We start from the raw sequence: 20,555 nt of genomic DNA, 5'->3' as shown, positions 1-20,555 counted from the left end.
TTTGATTTGATTTGATTTATTTATTTTTTCAAACATGTAACAACAGTCAGTATGTAATCACACGTAATTCCAGACATATCCACAAAAATATTTTCAATTTGCTTATACCTAGTACATGCTTGAACGGAGTAGGAAGAAGTTAGACTATACTTAGTCTTGCCCCCTAACATCATCTTATCATCATTGGTTTGCAAGCAGTATTACTACAACCATAACCACTACTTGCCTAACCCTGACCCTGACCCGGCATGTTAAGACCCTGTAGGCAAAATAGGTCATCTAAAAATAGACCTAATACTTATTTTTGCCTAATGTCTAAACTTAACCCTTACATAACATCCCCTTTAAACCTCGCCCAGACCCCTACCCTGACCTTAACCACTCCATCTTTAGGGCCCTAAACCCAACCCCTAAAAACCACCCATCCATTATCCCGGCCCTAACCCTAACCACCTAGGGCCTAATGCCTAAACTCAACCCTTACACAACACCCCCTTTAAACCCTGCCCAGACTCCTACCCTGACCCTAACCGCTCTATTTCTATGGCCCTAAACCCAATCCCTAAAAAAAACCACACATCCATTATCCCGGCCCTAACCTTAACCGCCTAGGGCTTAATGGCTAAAGTTAACCCTTACACACAACTCCCCAAGAGGACATAAAAACCAAACACCTACCCTTAATGGACACGCGCATGCGCACACGTTAACAATCCAAAAGAGGAATACACAACTCCCCAGGAGGACGTAAAAACCAAACACCTACCCTTAGTGGACGCATGCATGCGCACATGGTAACAACACAAACTTTAACAAAATAAACGTCAACTGAACCAACACCCAAAACTTTACAAAGTCAACACAAACCACAAAACAGAAACAATCCATTCTCTCGGGGCAGCACACCGTTCCATGAGCCAGAATGACAAGCGTTGGCCCATGCACCCTACTTTGACCCTCCATTCCAAACCGTATAGTCCACGGACGATTACGGGGAGAGTTGAAGAATTCCCCTAACCTAACCATATTGCCACCCTAAAATTCATTGATTTCCCCACAAGGATGGCTGAGTCCCCACAATGTGAGTGTGCGCGCACACACACACACACACACACATACATACATACACACACACACACACACACACACACACACACTTACTCACTGGCCATTTTATTAGGCATGAGGTCATACAGTAGTTAAAGGTGGTGTTATACTGGACTACATTATATTCAGAGGTGTTCCTAATATTCTGACCCTCTCATGTATGTAGCTGGTGAGGACAAAAATAGACACCTCTTAATATAATGTAGTCTAGTACAACACCACTTTTAACTATGACTAATAATAAACGTATAATTGAATGCACACATAACAATTTAAATAAAAATTGAAACTTTTGAACTTCATAAACACAGATGTTAAGGTGAAAGTGCTGTAATGAATTGCATACAATTGTATACAGGTGTACCTAATAAAGTGGCCAGTGAGTGTGGCTGTGAATCAGTTTCACTTGCTTTGGTGCAAATCAAAGTGACAACAGGTGCAATGGAGAGACAAAAGTAAGACAACCCCCCAATAAAGGAATTGGTTTTGCATATGTGGTGGCCACGGGCAAATGGTCTCTAGTACGACCTGTATTCATAGCCCAGCGACATGCAGCTCACCTGGCATTTGTCAGAGAATTAGCCGGTCTCCCACTGGTGTCCTGTTCTCTTCACAGCAGAAAGCAGGTTCACACTGAGTACATGTGACAGGTGTGAAAGAATCTGGAGATGCCATGGTGATACTTATGCTGCCTGTGACATCATCAAGCATGACTGGTTTGGTGGTGGCTCAGTGAGGCTCTAGGGAGGCATATCCTTTGAGGGCCACACAGACCTCCATTCCTTCGACTGGCCCTCACATTCCCCTGACCTAAATCTAATTGCACACCTATGGGACATTATGTATTGGTTCATCCGACACCATCAGGCACCACCGCAGAGTGTCCAGGAGCAGATCAACCAGAACACGATCTGCCATCAGGTGCATGCCCAAACATTTTCGGAGTGCACAAAGGCACGTGGGGACCACACACACACTAAATGACATTATGATTTGTCGTGATGAAATTCTCTCAACTTGGATGAGCCTGTGATTTCCATGTTTTCAGTGTGATTTTGAATCCATGGGTTGATGAGTTTGGTTTCCATTGATCGTTATGTCATTTTGTTCTGAACAAATTATACAATGTACATTAATAATGTTTTCACCTTGAATAAGTTGTTTATCAAGATACAATGTGTGGTTTAAACAATCCCTTAATACTTTTGAGCAGTGTATATAATTTCAATAGATTATACTTTATTGTCAGACTATATGTAAATATACGAAATCTAACTTGTATTCCAGGACACATATTACAAATAAGAAAACACATACTATACATATTCACAACAGTACAACTTATAACAACATTTATCATATCAGACATTATGGAAAGATGGCTGCAGTATAATCATTTTGCATCTGGTGAAGATATTTAGCTTTTCTTTGTAGTTATTTTTGGATCTCTTTGTAGTTGTCTCCTTTGGCTGTTTATTTATTTTATTTTTTTATTTTTTGTAGGAGAACTGTAGGGGCCCCTGGGCCTGTGCCCAGTCATCCCATTCAGTGATCCATCCATGACTAAGTTAAACATAGTAAAATGGCATTGAAAAAGTTTCATTATACTGTATTAATTGGATTTTATTTGCTTAGAAACCTACATTATGTAACTTGCAAAACTACACAGTCTTATGTTGGTATATTGTTTACTTGGCCCTGCTGTTGCCTTGCATGGGGATATGTACGTGCACATTGAGAGCTGTGTCCAGCACACCTGGCCAATAAAGCTGATTCTGATTCTGAGTGGAGCAAAAATCACGTCATTACTAGTTTCCTAAATGTTGTCTTTCCATTCCAGCCTGATGGGATGAAACAGATTAGGGAATTGAGGGAACCTGTGGGTGATAACTGATAACAGCGCATAGATGGCTTTAAAAGTACCTTAAAGAATCTTAAAGTGAACTCCACAGGAGCCAGTGTAATCCAGCCAATGGATGGACAGAGTGGGGATCTTATTGAGAAAGAATCTTATCTTGCCACTAGATGGCACTGTTCCCTTCACTTAGTTCTTCACTTATAATTGAACTGAATTTTAAGTGGTATACCATTTCCTGGATTCTCCCTGATGGGATGATAATACACCCTTACATCATACAATACACCAATTTTCTTTCCTGAAGTAAAAACCTCCAGCAGGCTGCTCACATACAGATCCAATAATGTTTACATAAATATCTGGGGGAAAAAAGCCCAGTCTATATTGTCTGTGTTTATTTATACCTAAAGAGTATAGTGAGGAATGACTGCAATTAAGAAAAGACTGCATTAAATGATGTTGTATTTTGTGTCATCAGCTGCTTGTAGACTGATGAAATATCTGTTCCTGTGTTGTGGAGTGTGACAAGAAACAGCAACAGACTACTGAAACCAGTTTATTACTTAAAGAACAGAGCAGGCAGTAGCAAAAAGGCAAATACAGATTATGTAAATATGAACAGATGATATGCTGTAAACAGTAAAGCCTGGATTAGACTCAGAGCCTCACACAGTGTTACACAGGAGGTGTAGTTTGAGCTACATTTTAGAGCAGCAGCAGCAGCAGCTCCATCTGTGTCTACATGGGAGGCACTGGAGGTCAGCTGCGTTTTGGAAATGTATCACTGTTGTTACGAGTGTAAACACAGGAAATGTCAAATGCAAAATAGACATGATAATTCCGCTCAAACTTTGTGTATAAACATGTGGTCAGAGCCCCAGAGACTTGGAAAGCCCCATTAAGGAAAGCCCCCGTCAGTCAAGTCTCAGGTGTATTTTGTCCCAGACTTCCGAAACAGGTTAATCCAGTCATGAAGACAGATATGAATGACTTTCAGTTAGGCGTTTTGGAACTGTCACAATGTATACTGTAGGACTAAAGGTTTTAATCCGTTTTAATCTCATTATGTTCTCACAGTGCTCATCTCAGTACAATGCATATCAAACCCCTTTCCACTGATGTAACATAATCCTGGTTGCTTTTCCATAAAAGTCTTGACAGCAATCTTACTACATCAGACCTAGTAACATACGTATAGCCTATGTAACACTTTCAATGCAGAAAAAATCTGACCTATGCAATCACATTAATGAACAGGCACAGACAATATTAAGACAACCTCACACATATGGCAAATATTATGTGTGTACTGTGGCTCTCCCTGTTACAGATATGTGAATTAAGCCGTGGGGAATATTAATATAAAAGTAATTTATATGCGAATGACAGAAATCCATGGCTTTAATAGATTGATGAAGCCAGCAAAGTTACATATCCCATGTTGGACAAGGGCTTCAGATTCAGTTGACACACACACACACACACACACACACAGAGAGACATACATCCTTGTGGTCGTCACTTGCAGGGTCCATACATACTGTAGACATATTTATTCTGTAATCATTCTGCAATTTACCTGTTCAAACTGGAACTAAGTTCCACTTCTAAATCAACGTATACAAAAATGTGCAAAAAACAATACATACCATAAAAGTCATGTTGATGTATTAATGTTTGAGAGCAAGACAATCCCAGAGTAGAAACCAGATATGGGAATCTCTGCCAGGTGTTGTGGGGAGGGTTTTTATCATGACACACGCTGATTACAGCATTCATAAACACATACAGGAAAAAGGCAGCACACTGTCTCATACATATATAGGTACTTTAGCACAGATTCATTTGAACTAGGAATTTGTATCACTATCAATTAACAACAACTACAACAACAGCACCAACATGAATCATCTGTAAAGTAATAATGGTGATGATCACGGGGGCACACAGTCCATGCTGGATCCCTGTGTCAACAGAGACAGGAGAGAGAAAGTTTGAATTAATAATAATAATAATAATAATATCTCTTTCCCATGACATCATCTTACCATCATTGGTTTGCAAGCAGTAAATGATTCACTTCTACCACACAAGTATTATACTAAAAAATATTATAGTGTTAACATTCTTACATAATTACGTTCTTTCTAAACCACACAAGTAATATACTAAAAAATTATTACAAAGTGTACACCACACCCACAATTGTCCATGTAATTAATCATTGAGCCTGTTCTTGCATATATCTTGATTGACACATACCTTTATATTTATGTTTAAACTCGTCAATTCTATTACTATTTTTTATGTCCACACTTAAATTATTCCATAGTTTTACCCCACTTATGGAAATACAAAATCTTTTTTTGGTTGTACGTATACTACATTGGTGTGATCCCTATATCCCATCTTATGCACAATTCTTATCGCTCTTTTTTGTAATATATACAATGGTTGAAGTGAGCTTTTGTATGTATTTCCCCAGTTTTCAACGCCATACTCTAAGTATGGTAGAATCAATGAGGAATACAAAATGCGTAGTGCTTTCCCATCCAAAATATATCTAACCCTTGCCAATATTGATATATTTTTTGCTATTTTATTCTGAACATATCTAATATGTGATTTCCAGGAGAATTTGTCATCAATTATGACACCTAGAAATTTAATTTCATGTACTCGTTCTATATTAGCTCCCCCAATTTTCAATTGAAGTTCATTATCTAGTCTACGATTCCCAAATACCATAAATTTAGTTTTATCCAAATTCAGAGATAGTATATTACTATCACACCATTTCTTTATCTTCTCAAGTTCCTGTGAAACCCGTCCAGAGAGTTGCTGTAGGTTTTCACCCGATGCCCATATGGTAGTGTCATCAGCAAATAAAACCACTTTCACTAAATCAGAAACCTTGCATATATCATTAATATATAGTATAAATAATTTAGGTCCCAAAACAGAACCCTGAGGCACTCCACATACAATATCCAGCTCACTCGATTGGTATTCACCCAACTTCACAAATTGACGCCTCTGTGTCAAATAACTTCTAATCCATTTCAGAACCATTCCTCTGATCCCATATTTTTCTAACTTGTCCTCCCACAGCTGAACACCTGGCCAGCATTTCTAGAAATGATTCTTGCCCAGTTGTCCCAGTACCAGTGATACCTGATCCCTTCAACACTCGCCAATCTTTGTTCATTTCATGTTGTCTTTTCAATGTTTTCCACTGACAACACACTTCTCACATCCATCATTGCAATCACATACTTTTAAATAGTGCTCATACTGACTTACAGACTTCATTACTTAAATATATTTGTCTTTATTATTGTTTGCATCTCCCTACTTTGTTGTGGCCCATGGCCATATCCTCACTTAGCCACATTGTTTTTAATCTTACAGGTGTACAGTAAAGACTATGTTGACTTGTCTTCCTTATACATCCTCTGATTGGGGGAGTTTAGATAAGGCCAATTCAATTATGTTTTAAGTCTGTTTGACCTCACTTTTAACTGTTAAGAAACTTGTTTGTGAAATAAAATATGAAAAATAAAATTAACTTATCAATAAAATAGAATGTTAATAAAACAAAATGGTTAAGACATAATGATATCCATAGTTCACATCTGGTGTGTAGAACTTTGTTGTATGTAATCTCTCTCTTTCTACTCGCTGTCAAACAGCAGACTTTTCCTTTAACACTTACTGTGGTCACTGTAGAATGTCAGCCAGCTTCTCCTGGTAATACTCATAGTTTTCTTTGCAGTCCTCCCACAGGTTCAGAGGTTGTTCCTCATTCTCCACAAATGTGTCCCAGATGTAGGAGAAGTCCACAGGCTTCATCACCCTCAGCTTGCAGCCAGCACCATGCAGAGCCTTCAGCCCAGCCTGGATTTCTTCTTCCTCCCACTCAAACAGCCGAGCAGCAAAGATGCTCAGCTTCATGTTTCTTCTGGCCTTCAGCATTTCAGCTATCTTTGTCGCACAAGCGGAACAGGGAGTGGAAGACACATACCTGGGTAGAAGGTAACACAATAAAGAGGAAAAACTGTTCACACATCTCTGACTAACATTTTTATCAGACTAAGATGTATTTCATTTATGACCATAAAGAGAAATACTCAGTCATTGAGTTAGGCTTAACTTTAGCTTGGTCATGGGGACAGAAGATTTTCACCTAAATGCTTGCATTACACACATTGGGCGGGTAGTGTAAAACACATACATATAATTTACCAGTAAGGATGTGTATACTACAAGACACGACAAAAATTTTATAATGGGGAAATATAAAAAATGTAGTGTTTTAGGAGCTTGATTCACCAAGGACTAGAAAGACTACAAATTAGGATACCCTGTCCTGTGCTGTTTTGATTTTTTAATCTTGTTCCTTATAAGGCCCACAACTTTATAGAAGCACAATACTAAATGACTATATTAAATACTGTTACCTGTCAGAAGCTGGTGTTTTAAGAATACTTTTTTTTTTTACCCTGTACAGCTTCACAAGTCTAAAAACTACATGCCAAAATGACATGTCATATCATATGTATAAAATAAATAAAAATGGTAAACAATTGTTATAAATTGTTATAAACATTAAGGCATTTTTAAATGCTTATCATTTTCCTTTCAATGCACTATCCACTATACATGGTCTTCAAAGAGACTGTTAGTACCACTTCAGTCTATTATGACAGACCAAGACATATTATTGCGTTAAGCATGTCAACTGAGTATTTAAGCTTAACACCTGAAAGTAATGATTACCAATATCTTAAGGAATAGTTCTTTATAACTTTCACCTCAACCTTATTTTTCCATGACAATTCAAATATCCACATATTACTACAGATTAGTTTGGATTCACTGGTTGCACTGTTCCTCAATAACCAGCAGAGAACTAGAAAAGTTCAAAGCCAGAGAGTATCACACTACCCCTTTCTGTCAAAGTGAGGTGTGAAGAGGTGATCTATGACCCTTGATGTTGTTACAATTTTTCACACTTCCATTGCATCCTGTTTTCTATAGTTTTATTGTTTTGCTATTGTAATGTATTATGGGTTAGTGTCCGGTTGCCGTAGTTCGGGGGCAAGGATTCTGGGTGTGTACGTTGGCGCCTGAGATACAGAGAAGGTGTACAATTTGGCTGAATAAACCCTCTTGTGTTGGAGACGTGGTGTCCGTCTAAGTAACTGTGCACGAGAATACATAACTATTTTACAGGTTACCCCTGCATATCATAAGGTATTCTCTTTCATGGAAATAGGGTTAGGTATTAGGGAGTAATTTCATGGAGGTTTACCCCAAGTAGTTTTTATAAATATATTGTATAAATATATTCAGAATTGTTGTAATGAAGTAAATAATTCTTTTAATTTGGGAAATGCTGCTGTTTCACACCAGTATAGTTACATTTTAAGGAAGTTTAAGCTTAGGAAAAGCAAGTGTTTCGCCCCCCACCATATGGGTTAGGTTAGATTCAAAGAAGTTCAGCCCGATAGTTTTCTTAGAGGTGTGAATTACATTTTACGTAAAAATAAACATTAATCCAATAAATAGGGTAATTTTTTTATTTAAAAGAATCTAGTGTTTCTCCCTCACAAATAAAGAAGGTTAACCCAAACAGTTTTGGTAGATAGCAATGTAAAAACAAATAATTTAAATTATGATTAAAAATGAATTCCTACGCTTAATTTGGAAGGCCCTCACATTTAACTATACAACAGTTTAAAACCTAACACATCCTTTTTGACAGTTTTAGAGAGCTATATACCAGGTGATTGTGTATTTGAGTGCAGGGTCGTAGTTTGGCAGGCACTGTGTGAAGAAGGCCTCCTCAGCATGAGAGCCACTATGCTCATCCTCCAGATAGCCCTTGTACAGCCCATCTGCTGGGTTTCCTTTATCCAACAGGTAACACAGGAAGGTCTTGTTGCGGCCTGAGGAGTACTCCACATTCTTGAACTGGAACCTAAAGACTAAAGGATCAATCCGGTCCCTGTTGAAGACAGAATAAAGGAAAGAAATGTTGGCATATTAGTTCTCATATTCTGTCAAGATGCAATATCATCAAAGCACCATTTTATTCCTGATAGTCAGTTTTTACTCATTTTCTATGGTTCTAGAGGAAAAAAAATTTCATTCAAAAGTGCATCATCTAGCCAACTACATCTGGTGGGAAGTCACTTCCTACAGGTACCATCCAAGCAGCAATGAGTTATTTGACATGGATATGGGCCACTTTGCCTCCGTGAAGGAAAGGAAAACGGGCTTCATCTTCAAACAGCATGAATCGTATTCATCCTCTCAGTAATGCTTTACTTAAGATAACATTACAGCAAGAACAACAATTATTATTACAATGACCAAAGAATATCAGATAAATACTAGACTAAAATACAAAGTAATTCACAATGAAAACTTATTAATTATCCAGCATTAGCATTCAGTCACTTAGCATCAGCTCACACACAGTCATGCACACATTGCCAAAATGTCAACTGTATTTGACAACAGCACTAAATGTGTGTCTATCCATCATTTTCATTATCTACAGCACCTGTTTGTGTTGTGTGAGTCAAGCAAGCATGAGGGAATCGTGGCTGGATGTCAGGGTGAAACTTGAGCTGTCAGGGTGGGGATAGCATAGCAGCAGCAGACAGAGTTAATTTTACACCATCTGCATGGCTGTGACTGGAATTCCCTTGCATTATTATTAGACTGGGCTTGGTGTGTGACCCAGTTCTTATGAACCAATAGAGGCTTCATCTCTCTCTCTTGTTCTCATCAGTAAATAACTTTCGGACATCAGTATTATTAAATTAATGGAAAGGTGTAAGATGAATGACTGGACGTGATTGTCTTTTGGGTCTCAGTGACTGGGTATTGACCTGCAGTAGTAACTGGACAGAATGTAACAACCATGTTACAGATTACTTTTTTAGACAAGTCATGAAATGCAAAGAAGAAACTCAAACAAAAATGCTAAATAAAACAGTGATGTGTAAATCATCTGTGTCCTGTATCACACTGAAAACAATACAGCAGCACATTATTTGATGTGATACTTCATCAGTTTTATTCTTTGTTCAAAATAAACACTCACTTCAATCCTGATGCGGCAACACATTCCAAAAAAGTTGGGACAGTAAAGCATTTACCACGGTGTGATGTTGCTGTTCCTTTTCACAACACTTAAGACGTTTAGGGACTGAGGACACTAAGTGATAAAATGTGTCAGGTGTCATTTTTCCCCATTTTTCCTGCAAACAAGTCGTAAGGTGCACAACAGTCCTGGGTCTTCATTGACATGATTTGCATTTCAAACTGCACCACACATTTTCTACTGGGGACAGGTCTGGACTGCAGATAGCCCAGTATAGCGTTCATACCCTTTTGCTCCACAGCCAGGCCTCGGTAATGTGGCACTATGAGGTTTTTCATTGTCTTGTTGAAATATGCAGGGGCATCCCTGGAAAAGATGTTGTCTTGAAGGCCGCATATCTTGCTCCAAAATCTCGATGTATTTTTCAGCATTAATGGGTGCGGATGAGAAATGAGTTTCCTCTGGAGAGTGGCTGGGCGCACCCTTAGGGATAGGGTGCGGAGCTCAGTCACCTGTGAGGAGCTCAGAGTAAAGCCGCTGCTCCTCCACATTGAGCGGAACCAGTTGGGGTGACCTGAGCACCTGTTTAGGATGCCCTCTGGATGCCTCCCTGGTGAGGTATTCCAGGCATATCCCTCCAGGAAAAGGCCTCGGGGCAGATCCCGGACATTTTGAAGAGACTATGTCTCCCGGATGGCCTTGGAACGCCTTTGGGTTTCTACCTGAGGAGCTAGAGGAGGTGTGTGGGGAGAGGAAAGTCTGCTCGGGCTACTGCCCCCGCGACCCGGTCTTGGATGAAGCGGATGAAGATGGATGGATGAATGGTTCCATCACAGAAGTGTAAGTTACCTTTGCCAAGGGCACTGACACAACCCCAGACCATGACAGACCCTGGCTTTAGGACTTGTTGCTGGTAACAGTCTGGATGGTCATTTTTGTCTTTGGTCCCAAGCATACGGCATCCATTCCTTCCAAAAGGACCTGAAATACTGCTTGGTCTGACCACAGTACACATTTCCACTGTGTGATGGTCTATCCCAGATGCCTCCAAACCCAGATCCATCGACTGCGCCTCTGGACACTGTTGACATAGCGCTTCCTTTTGGCATAGTACAGTTTTAAGTTTCAAATATTGACTGCACTTCTGGTAAGGTAAAGTATTGCCTCAGACTTAGAGCCACTGCACACATAAGAGCATACAAGAGAAGGAAAAACTGTACACTTCAGATTCTCTTTGTAACTGTTGTGTGTCTTTGACTGAGCTCATCATTACTATTACATTTAATGAGACCGTGTGGCTCATGTGCATTTGTTATGCATTGGTACACTTACTGTAAACTCTACTGTAGTCACTGAACTGAACTCCACATAGAGACGTCAACCAATCAGCAGAGATACGTACACAAATTTAAAAACAGTACAGAAATCACACTGACAGGTTGGAACATTTACTTTCCTCAGCAGCTTTCCAGGTGATGTTGACAGATTTCAGTTTAGACATGAACAAGTCAGAGGGAATGATGTGTGTTATGAAGACCCCTGCAATTGTAGACAAATTGTACCATATAAAGTCCTCACAATGTAGCCATCTCTTCTCCTGCAGAGCCTCCTATAACACTTGCTTTTTATTGAAAAAATGTACATTTCTGTATATACTGTAGGTAAAAATGATAAAACCCTGAAAAAGAAAGATGTTAGAGATGTGTAATACCCTGTATTAATAAAACAATTAGTTGAATGTTTTACTTAAAATGTATTTGTTGGTTTGAATATTTGTTGCCTATACTGTTACATAGCCATTTGTTTGCATATAAAAATGTTGCGCTCTTCCAACATGGTAAGAACATGTTTATTTAATGTTAACGAATTGTCTAGGTTCTGGTGTGCCTTAAAATTGTTGCTGTAAAATTCTGAATATAATTCTAATGTGAAGTGGAGTAGGTCCCCTGCTTTTAAGGAGAAGGCCTCACAGTACTAATGTATTTAGCATTACTCGTGCTCAAAATTTAGAACTGGCATTGGTGAACACATACACACAACAAATAATGTTTTTGTGTCTAAGCCACTCACTTAATGCACTGGTCTTTGAGGAATATGTCTTTTTTTTTTTTATTCCAGGACCTCTTCTCCCCACATTGACATGGTGGGTCCATCATCAAGTGATATTCTGGGACCTGATCATTTACAAATTAAGCACTGTAAACAGACATCGAACTGTAAAGCTACAGTTATATCAGCATGCGTTCTGTCTAAAAATAGAATCAAACCAGCATCTTTTTAAACACTTCTGGTGTAATTAAGTCAGGATTACAAAGATGACACATTTGTAATACTACTAACATTAATTCTAATGTCACTTGGTGTTGATCTCAACATGCCACATCTATGACTCAAAAGAGCAAAGTATATCACATATATTAAGTGCAGAATTCTCCACACCTTTTGTTGAAGCGGTACAGGCTTGTTCCCAGATGACTTAACCAAAACAGCTAAAATGAGCTCCAAGGGGAATTGTTATTAAAGAAGTACATAGATTGTAGTGATTATGGGGAAAAAGCACTACTAAACAGCAAGAATGATGCTCAACTCAAACGTAACAAGAATTTTCCTTCCTGAGCACCCAGGCGCCTCACCAAGCTGTTTTTCTCAGTAAACAGAAGTTTGTTTGGCTGAGTCATCAGCAGCAGTTTACTGGTTAGCTACAGTAGGTTTTGATCTGAATTATATCTATTTTCTGTAATTATCCGTAATTAAACAACCCACAGTGCATCACCTGGACTGTAGGCTAGGTTATAATAGTTTATTATTACAGATTTTACATGTACTTCTCCTCATGTTCCTAAAGTCACACATATCAAATGTTGAAAAGGTTGAGATTCACATCACTGCCAAATGCCACACGGTTCAGCTCTCAGTGTGTGTGATTAGAGAATCTCTGTACTGCTCACTGCTGTGACACAGTAAAAACATCATCAAAAAAGCAAATGTTGAATGATAATGATATAATTCAGCTTTAGCTCTGTCTATGAAACAATGAATAATAATTGGTGATGTGGACCTACCCTGCGATGATTTCAAATGGAGGGAGCTCCATTGGCTCAACCTCAAAATCTCCATTCTGATCATTAGCTGCTGTACCATTGTTAGCTGCTGCCTCTCCATTATCCTCTGTTTTCTGTCCTTCGCTCTTCACTTCTTTCCCATCCTTGGTCATGTCAGCCGCTTCATCTTTTTTCTCTTTTTTTCTCATTGGTGCATGACTTTTGTCAGCCATGGTGAAAAAATAGAGAATCTGTGGATTCAGAAAGTCTGCGTAGAAATAATTATAGAAAAAAGGCAAAGCACTGATGAAGACAGAAGATAGGGGGACAAGACCTGAAACAAAAATGACTAAACAGAAGATGAGCAGAAAGGAAGGGAAAGCCTAGTGAGGGGGAGGAGTGGAATGGTAGAGAGGGCAAGGGAGTGCATAGGAAGTAAGGGCAAGAAGCTAACTGCAGAGAGAGAGAGAATGAATAGACCAGACAGTTCATAAGTGTGTCCATAAAACATGCTGATGTTAAGGTTCATGTACAGTGACGCACTTGTCTATTAGCGACTGACTGGGGACTCATTCCAATATAAGTGAGGGAAAACTTCACACAGATATAATAGTCCAGCAAGAAGACCAAATATTTGAGGGGTGGCTAAACATCTGTACATTATCTTCTATTTGCTTTCAGTAAACATAAATAAAACAGGTGATTTCACAGTCTAGTTGATAGTAACACTGAATACTTTACACAGTTTTTGGCACAAAAACAGCAAGTTTTAAAGATACTGTATTAAGACAGCTTCAAATTTTGCCTATTAGCAGCTTCAATCTAAAAATATCAGTTTTAGCACTAGCCTTTAAAGGCTCATATGGGTCACACCATGGTAGACACACACAGGCAGCTGCAGCTCACAGACCAAGGAGGTCTATTTAAAGACTTTGATAAGGGGAGAGGCACAGCCCCAGCACTTCACTGTGGACACACCAATGTGTGTGCCTATCTGCATTTTGACAGGCTAAGACTGCAGCTGATCTTTTCTACTGATACAGTGGATACAAGCAGTATGTCCTCAATGTTACTGTTGAGCACGGTTGCATACATTGATTGTAGATAAAAGTATTGCTTACTACGAGCTGTAAGATAGCTTGCTTGATGGCAGAAGAGGTTGGTTTGGTTAGACAGCACGAGAAGATGATCTATTTACATATAATATTCTTTTTGTTAATAGATTTAGCTTTAGAAACTTTAGTCAGCTGACAGCCTCAGTCTGTATGTCTGTTACAGAAATCAAGTTGTGACTGGCCTGGTCACATCATACTCTAGATCTTTGAAGGAAGCTCAGATGTCACTGGAGGTCACCTCTTCAGCCTCATGCAGCTTCCTCAGTGTTGTTTTTGCTGTCAGTTCAAGACTGAGCTGACTGGTTAGCACTACAGGAAAAGAAAGAATGTTGCCAAAGTCAGTAGGATTCACCCTATGTAAACCAGAACTGTCTGTACAAAATTTCATGACACTGTATTCTAATTATTGAAATGTTTCAGTCTGTAAAAGTCTGACTGACATTCTGAACAACACGGCCACACAGCTGGCTTTCCTCCACCTGAAGGTCAATATATTCTAAGATGGCTTGTAGAAACCCATATTGTAAATGTGCATAATAAAATTAAAAAAATGTAATAAAAGCTGATAATGTAATAATCTGCCAATAGTGTAATAAAAATCATGAGTGCAAAATATAATATGTTTGTATCAACTCATAATGTAATAACTACACATAACTGAATAAACCTGACTTAACATAACTGCAGCTAGATGATGTAATTGCACTCTCTATACTGTTTAGAGAGTGCATCCAGATCCAAGAATTTTTAAAGGACTTTTCACCATTGTGAAATAGTTTTCAGATTGGTAACTTTCTAGTGTCTCTCTAATTACATTGTGTTACTTATGGGAGATAGCATATGCCACGGATAGGGTAATAGTTTAGTAGTTTAAGTTTTTTGTATTGTTTCGGCTCTCAGAGTGTTTTGCATGATTTCTGTCTGAGTTGAGGGCAAACCCAGGTCTCTATATTTTCAACATGATACATTGACTGTATATGCATATTTTCTATGGCATATGTCCTAAAAGTATTTGTTTATGATTTTAGTGTTTATTTCATTTTTTTTACCTGTAATAAAATTTCAGTTTAATTGGATAATGCTGATAACATCCCAAGACGGCTGGTTCGACAGCACAGGCATCATGTTATTCACCAAGTAACCAGAGATTGCTAATATGTAGTCTCTAAGACCAAGGCAACATGGGATTTGTAGTCCGTCTGCCCTACCACCAAGAACCACCCAAGAAAGCACTCGATAAAATTATAGGCTGTCACACTGTTCACCTAATGTGTGTGTGTGTGTGTGTGTGTGTGTGTGTGTCATGTCCTGTGCTCAACCAGCAGGGCTGGACCCAGCTACCTGCCCTCTGCCCCTGCTAATGTCACCCTCTGCTGGACTTAGTTGAAGAAGAAGTAGGTGCAGATAGTAGCATCAGGTGGTAGCATCAAGTAGCATCACAGGTAGCTGAAGGCAGTCTGAGTTGAAAGAACTCCTACCATGGCACGCTGATGTCTGTCTAAATATGAATTTCTGAAATAATAGGGTTTTCTAATATTATAGGACTGCCTAAAACAATCAGTGGCTTTAGGTAGGGCCCAGAATAAAGAATACTAATGAGGTTAGTAGGAGATCTACCTATTAGGTCTGAATGTATAGTTTAAAACAATTCAGAAAAAAGAGAAAATGAGGGGCTACTCAAAATATAATTAGGTTAGCTGTCTTTGAGCAGCACTTCTGTAGCTCATTCAGTTCGGCAGCCTCTCTCATCATCGAGCTAATTTTTTTCACTTGCAGCAGCAATGGTTGCCATATTGTATTTGAGAGAAACACAAACCAGAGTAGGCTAGTTTATACTTTAGCTGTGGACACTTATCACTTCAGTTTTTCTGCTCTTGTTCTTCCACAGGTTTATCTGCTTGATCTGTGTAACGTTTGTGCAGTGCAGCTTTTATGTGTGTGTGTGTGAGTGACACGTAGTATTGTGCTTGTTTGGTGTGTTTGTTAGATTACATTTGTTATGTATTGGCTTTTCACAAAGTACTGCCACCGACTTAAATGGTAGTAAGAGCAGCGGTCCCTGTCTGCTGGTTCTCAGCTGGAGAATCCACCGCAGCTCCCATGCACCAGCCCAGTACAAGCACAACCCCACCACCACCAACAGTAACAGTTAAAAGGAAGCATTCCCAGAGCTGCAGACACTGTCACCCTGGTGACTTGGGTATCCTCAGCATGATTTGAGACTTCATTCTCCATTGTCCTGTGTTATTACACCATTCCACCATTGCTGCACGACAGAAAAAAGAATCTTGTGATTTTGACTAATGAGAAGGCAGTAGTTTACTGACAGTAATATGTCGTATACTGTGTTTCTAAAGACTGGGTGAAGAAACTCACATAAACAACTTCATATTCAGCTGGTCTCAAGGACTGCCACTTAAATTCATTTCTACTGAAAAAAATGGGACATGCATACGTTCTTAAAAGTGGGAGAAGAAACTTACATAGACTCATGTTATGCTTCATATTCAGCCAGTCTCAAGCTTTTCTGAACTGGAAATGACAGTTCAGCAACTTCCAATAGTTAATGCCAGTCTAATTAATTTCTACTGCAAAAACACTTTTTCAATGGGACACACATAAAATACTATGTTCTCAAAAGTGGGAGAATAAACTTATAAACTTCATATTCACACAGTCTTGAGCTTTTCTGAGCTGGAAATATGAGCCGTACCCCTTCTCATAAGAAGTAGTATTCTGCAACTGGAACCGCCCACTTCCATCTGACTAAATTTTTCACCTATTTGAATTTTTTGCAAAACCCTTTTTTTCTCTCCCTATTTTCCATACTTCATCTAAACTTCACCAAACCTAGTACATCCACTATTTGGAGCACCCCAGAAACAATGGTACCGTCTCCTGCTATTGGCTGCTGAAGATGAGTGGGCGGAGTCAAAAGGTGCCAAATGTAACTCTTTACTACAATGTTCAAATGCGAGTGTAGGACCACACTCTTGAGCGGACCTGTAAAATTGTGTTTACTTTTGCCACTTGGGGGCACTACAGGCGTGGTTTATACTTAAACCATTATAACTGCAGGGAAGACATGAATCTCAACCAAATTCATTATATTTCAGTTAATCTGATGTCTGTGTCTCCCCATAAAATTTCATGCTCAGTCAACACTGGGGGATGTTACAGTTAGCCAAAATATACCAAAGTCTCACTTCCTGTTGCCATTAAAATTTTGATAAGCTATAACTCATCAGTGGATTGCTATATTTCAACCAAACTTGGGGTCCTAAAGGAGTGTGCTGAATTTCATGCAGCCATGCCAATAGGGGGCGCTACAGTGAACATCAATGCATAGCAAAATTTAAAGCTAGCTATATTTGCCAATGTTTCATGTAGGAGGGTCAATCACAATGACACTACACACTTTGTCTTACTTTGGTGTAAAGTAGCTTTTTGATTCAATGTATAGTTTTTGAATGACAGCTGATTAAACTTGATGTTGTGATTTTGACTGTTTTCAGCTAATGCTCCTCCCCTTTCATTGTCAATCACTTCACCATGGTGCCACTTACATCAGTCAGTCCATCTCTCAAATATAAAAGAGTCCTAGACATATACGTTTTCAAAAATCGTTGAGATATTTTTTTTATTGTTGGTTAATTGGATACGTGAATGTTCTGCATGTCCTCCTGGTTCATACGGTCTAAGAATCTCATGTCTATGAGTTTTAATTTTGGAGGACAATAAAGTGCTCCATCTCATCTGTCACACAGTTACTCCATCTCGCTGTCTCTTTCTGTTTTTCTCTCTGTCTTTGTTTTACTTTGTCACTTGCTCTGCTGCAGCATTTTTTTATATTGTGTTATATTATATCCTGATTCAGCCAAATCCAACACCATTCTCTATGTGCTATTTCAACATGCTGTCTTTAGGTCATGTTTCATCACTTATGGATAAACTGTTATGATCGCTCACTCGCAGGAGCGAGGTGAGCAAGCAGGCAGGATTCAGGAGGCAGACGTACAGTTCTGAGATTTATTAAAAGCAAACAGCAGGAGAATGATGACAGTCTTTGAGAAGTGCCAAGACTGGGGATGAGTAGGTTCATCAGGGAAGAGAATTCGCAGGAGGTCACTGAGTGGGGAAGTCAAGGGAGAAGAGTTGGGTGTTGCAGTCTGGGTCAGCAATCTCTAGCAGCATAGAGGACAGGAGAGGATGAGTACAGCTGGTAGTGGATTATGCTGACTGACCTGAGTGCAGAGGGGGAAGATGTCAGCCAGAAGAGATGAGGAAAGAGTTGCTGGAGGGCTCAGAGGGAGACGAACAGAGCTAGGAGGCTGGAGAGATGTGGAGAGTTGCAGGAGCAGAAGTAGTAGCTTCAGGTGAGTCAATAGGGAGAGCCAAAGTGTTTTGGAAGTAATCCTCCACGTACTGGCACTGGAGGAGTGTTTGCCAGAGTCTTAAATAGGAGGTGGATGATGATGCAACTTGCCTCAGCTGTGTAACTCAGCACAGCTGTGTGCCATGCCCGGGACAGGGAGCCTGCAGAGAGAAGAGACAAAGAGAAAGAACAAGGAGGAGAGGCAGGTAGCATACAGCAAACCTGACATAAACCTTGTAATGCTCTGTTCTGCAAGTCCCACCAACAGTTCAGCAATGATAGTGCCCAGCCATGTAGCATGAGGGGAAGCCGCAGCCGCGGTCTGAGCTCACACACCCAAAATTTTTATAAAAATTTTATTAAGTTCTAACTTGATGAAACTGGATGGTAAACACCTCAGTAATGACTCAAGTGCTAAAAACAGACTCAATGGACAGTGCAGACAAGGAGTTGGAGAGATTTTTTACAGCATTATGTCTAGCGACGCCCCTGGTCGAGCGTGTAATGAGTAAATTTTTTAATGGGATCGTCTGCATCCATTTTTTTAAGTTGTGGGTCTTTTGGGAATGAATGAAAGGACAAGTATGGTTGTTTTTGATTGGAACAGGAGCACTCAAGTACACTACAAAAACCCCAGCTTTTAGATTCTGTTATTGGACTTTGTCCCACCCTTGACCCAGAAGTTGACCTGCCCATCCTCAGCTACTTCCAGTTGACAAATGCAGAGCTGTGAAAAAGGTCTATTCACATTCACTTGTGCATATGTCACTTTATTGTTTTGGAATAATCTGTAGTTTTGCAGTACAGATGTTTCATGCATAGCATACTAATATTAACAATGACTTAAATGTCTTTACACAGCTCCGGTACATGCTGCGCTGTACATACAATCAGGCTAAGCTGATTTTGTGACTTCAACAGCAATGTGTTGAACATGCACTGAAAACAAAGGATTGTTGATGATGATACAGCTTCCATCATCTGCTAAAAGATGACAAATCCAAACCACCTTGTCTGAAAAACGTAAACTTAAAGAGACTGCTGAATATGCTGCATGTGTGCTCATTTCACTTTGTTGACAAGAAACCAACTGAGGAAAATTCACATCCTACTTTGTGTTTGGGCTATGAAAGACCACTAGATAAGAAATGTTGGGTCCATTGCTAAGAGGACATGAGGTATGAATTTAGATGAACACAACACTGTAGTTTTTGTATGGAAGAACTGGTAAGTTTCACTATTTCATTACAGTTAAAAATGTAAGGTAGTCTGTGGCATGAAGTGCAGGACACCTGTAGGCCAATAGTACTTAAGTTCTTTTAACCTTCCCAGATTTTTTGAAAATAGTCTCAGAGACTAAAAATAAAATGCATGTCATCAAAGCTAAATAATGTTAGCATTGCAAGAATTCTAGGTTATACCTAAGATAATGTCCATGCCCTTGGACTAATGACTAACTGACACATGTAAATTGTATTTGTTACCATCAGGTTAGCTTGATGAGATGGATTTGAATGATTCATGCTGTACGTCAAAGCCTTGTGATGATCAAACATAGTGGACAGACCCAGGGACGGAAGACAACACCTATTCAAAAGAGCCTATCATCACTTGCAATGTAAGTACACCATCATCTACCTGAACTGTCACAATGTGTTGCAGATAATATTTTGGAAAATGATGCAGACTCCCTTTTGTATACAGGGATATTCTGCTCTTGAGTTTCACACCCTTGTATGCTGCATACAACCATTTGCCCCTACCTCATCATCGGTGCCCATTGTGACCAAATCTTTCTCTCTCTCTCTCATTTTCTATACTGCTTAGTCCCAAATGGGGTTGCGGGGAGGCTGGAGCCAATCCCAACTGGCATGGACCAAATCTCAATTACCTTAATAAAACTAGGGCAAAATTTAATCATCAGAATCAGCTTTATTGGCCA

At 39.3% G+C, this 20,555-nt stretch overlaps 1 protein-coding gene across 1 annotated transcript; it reads right to left on the bottom strand.

The window, feature by feature from the left end:
* Positions 1 to 3,557: 3,557 nt before the first annotated feature.
* On the bottom strand, positions 3,558 to 13,453 carry apobec2a (apolipoprotein B mRNA editing enzyme, catalytic polypeptide-like 2a). The gene is made up of 4 exons (XM_020599901.1): positions 13,145 to 13,453; positions 8,751 to 8,975; positions 6,681 to 6,989; positions 3,558 to 4,929 (listed from the first exon to the last, which is right to left on the bottom strand). Exons 1-3 carry the CDS (start codon positions 13,354 to 13,356, stop codon positions 6,686 to 6,688), a joined length of 741 nt encoding a protein of 246 aa, XP_020455557.1. The 5' UTR covers positions 13,357 to 13,453; the 3' UTR covers positions 3,558 to 4,929; positions 6,681 to 6,685.
* Positions 13,454 to 20,555: the final 7,102 nt, after the last annotated feature.

Source organism: Monopterus albus, unplaced genomic scaffold (genome assembly GCF_001952655.1).
Source record: "Monopterus albus unplaced genomic scaffold, M_albus_1.0 scaffold43.1, whole genome shotgun sequence".
NCBI classification, from domain to species: Eukaryota; Metazoa; Chordata; class Actinopteri; order Synbranchiformes; family Synbranchidae; genus Monopterus; species Monopterus albus.
The sequence above is the reverse complement of the archived record's forward strand: the minus strand, read 5'-3'. Positions and strand labels throughout refer to the sequence as shown.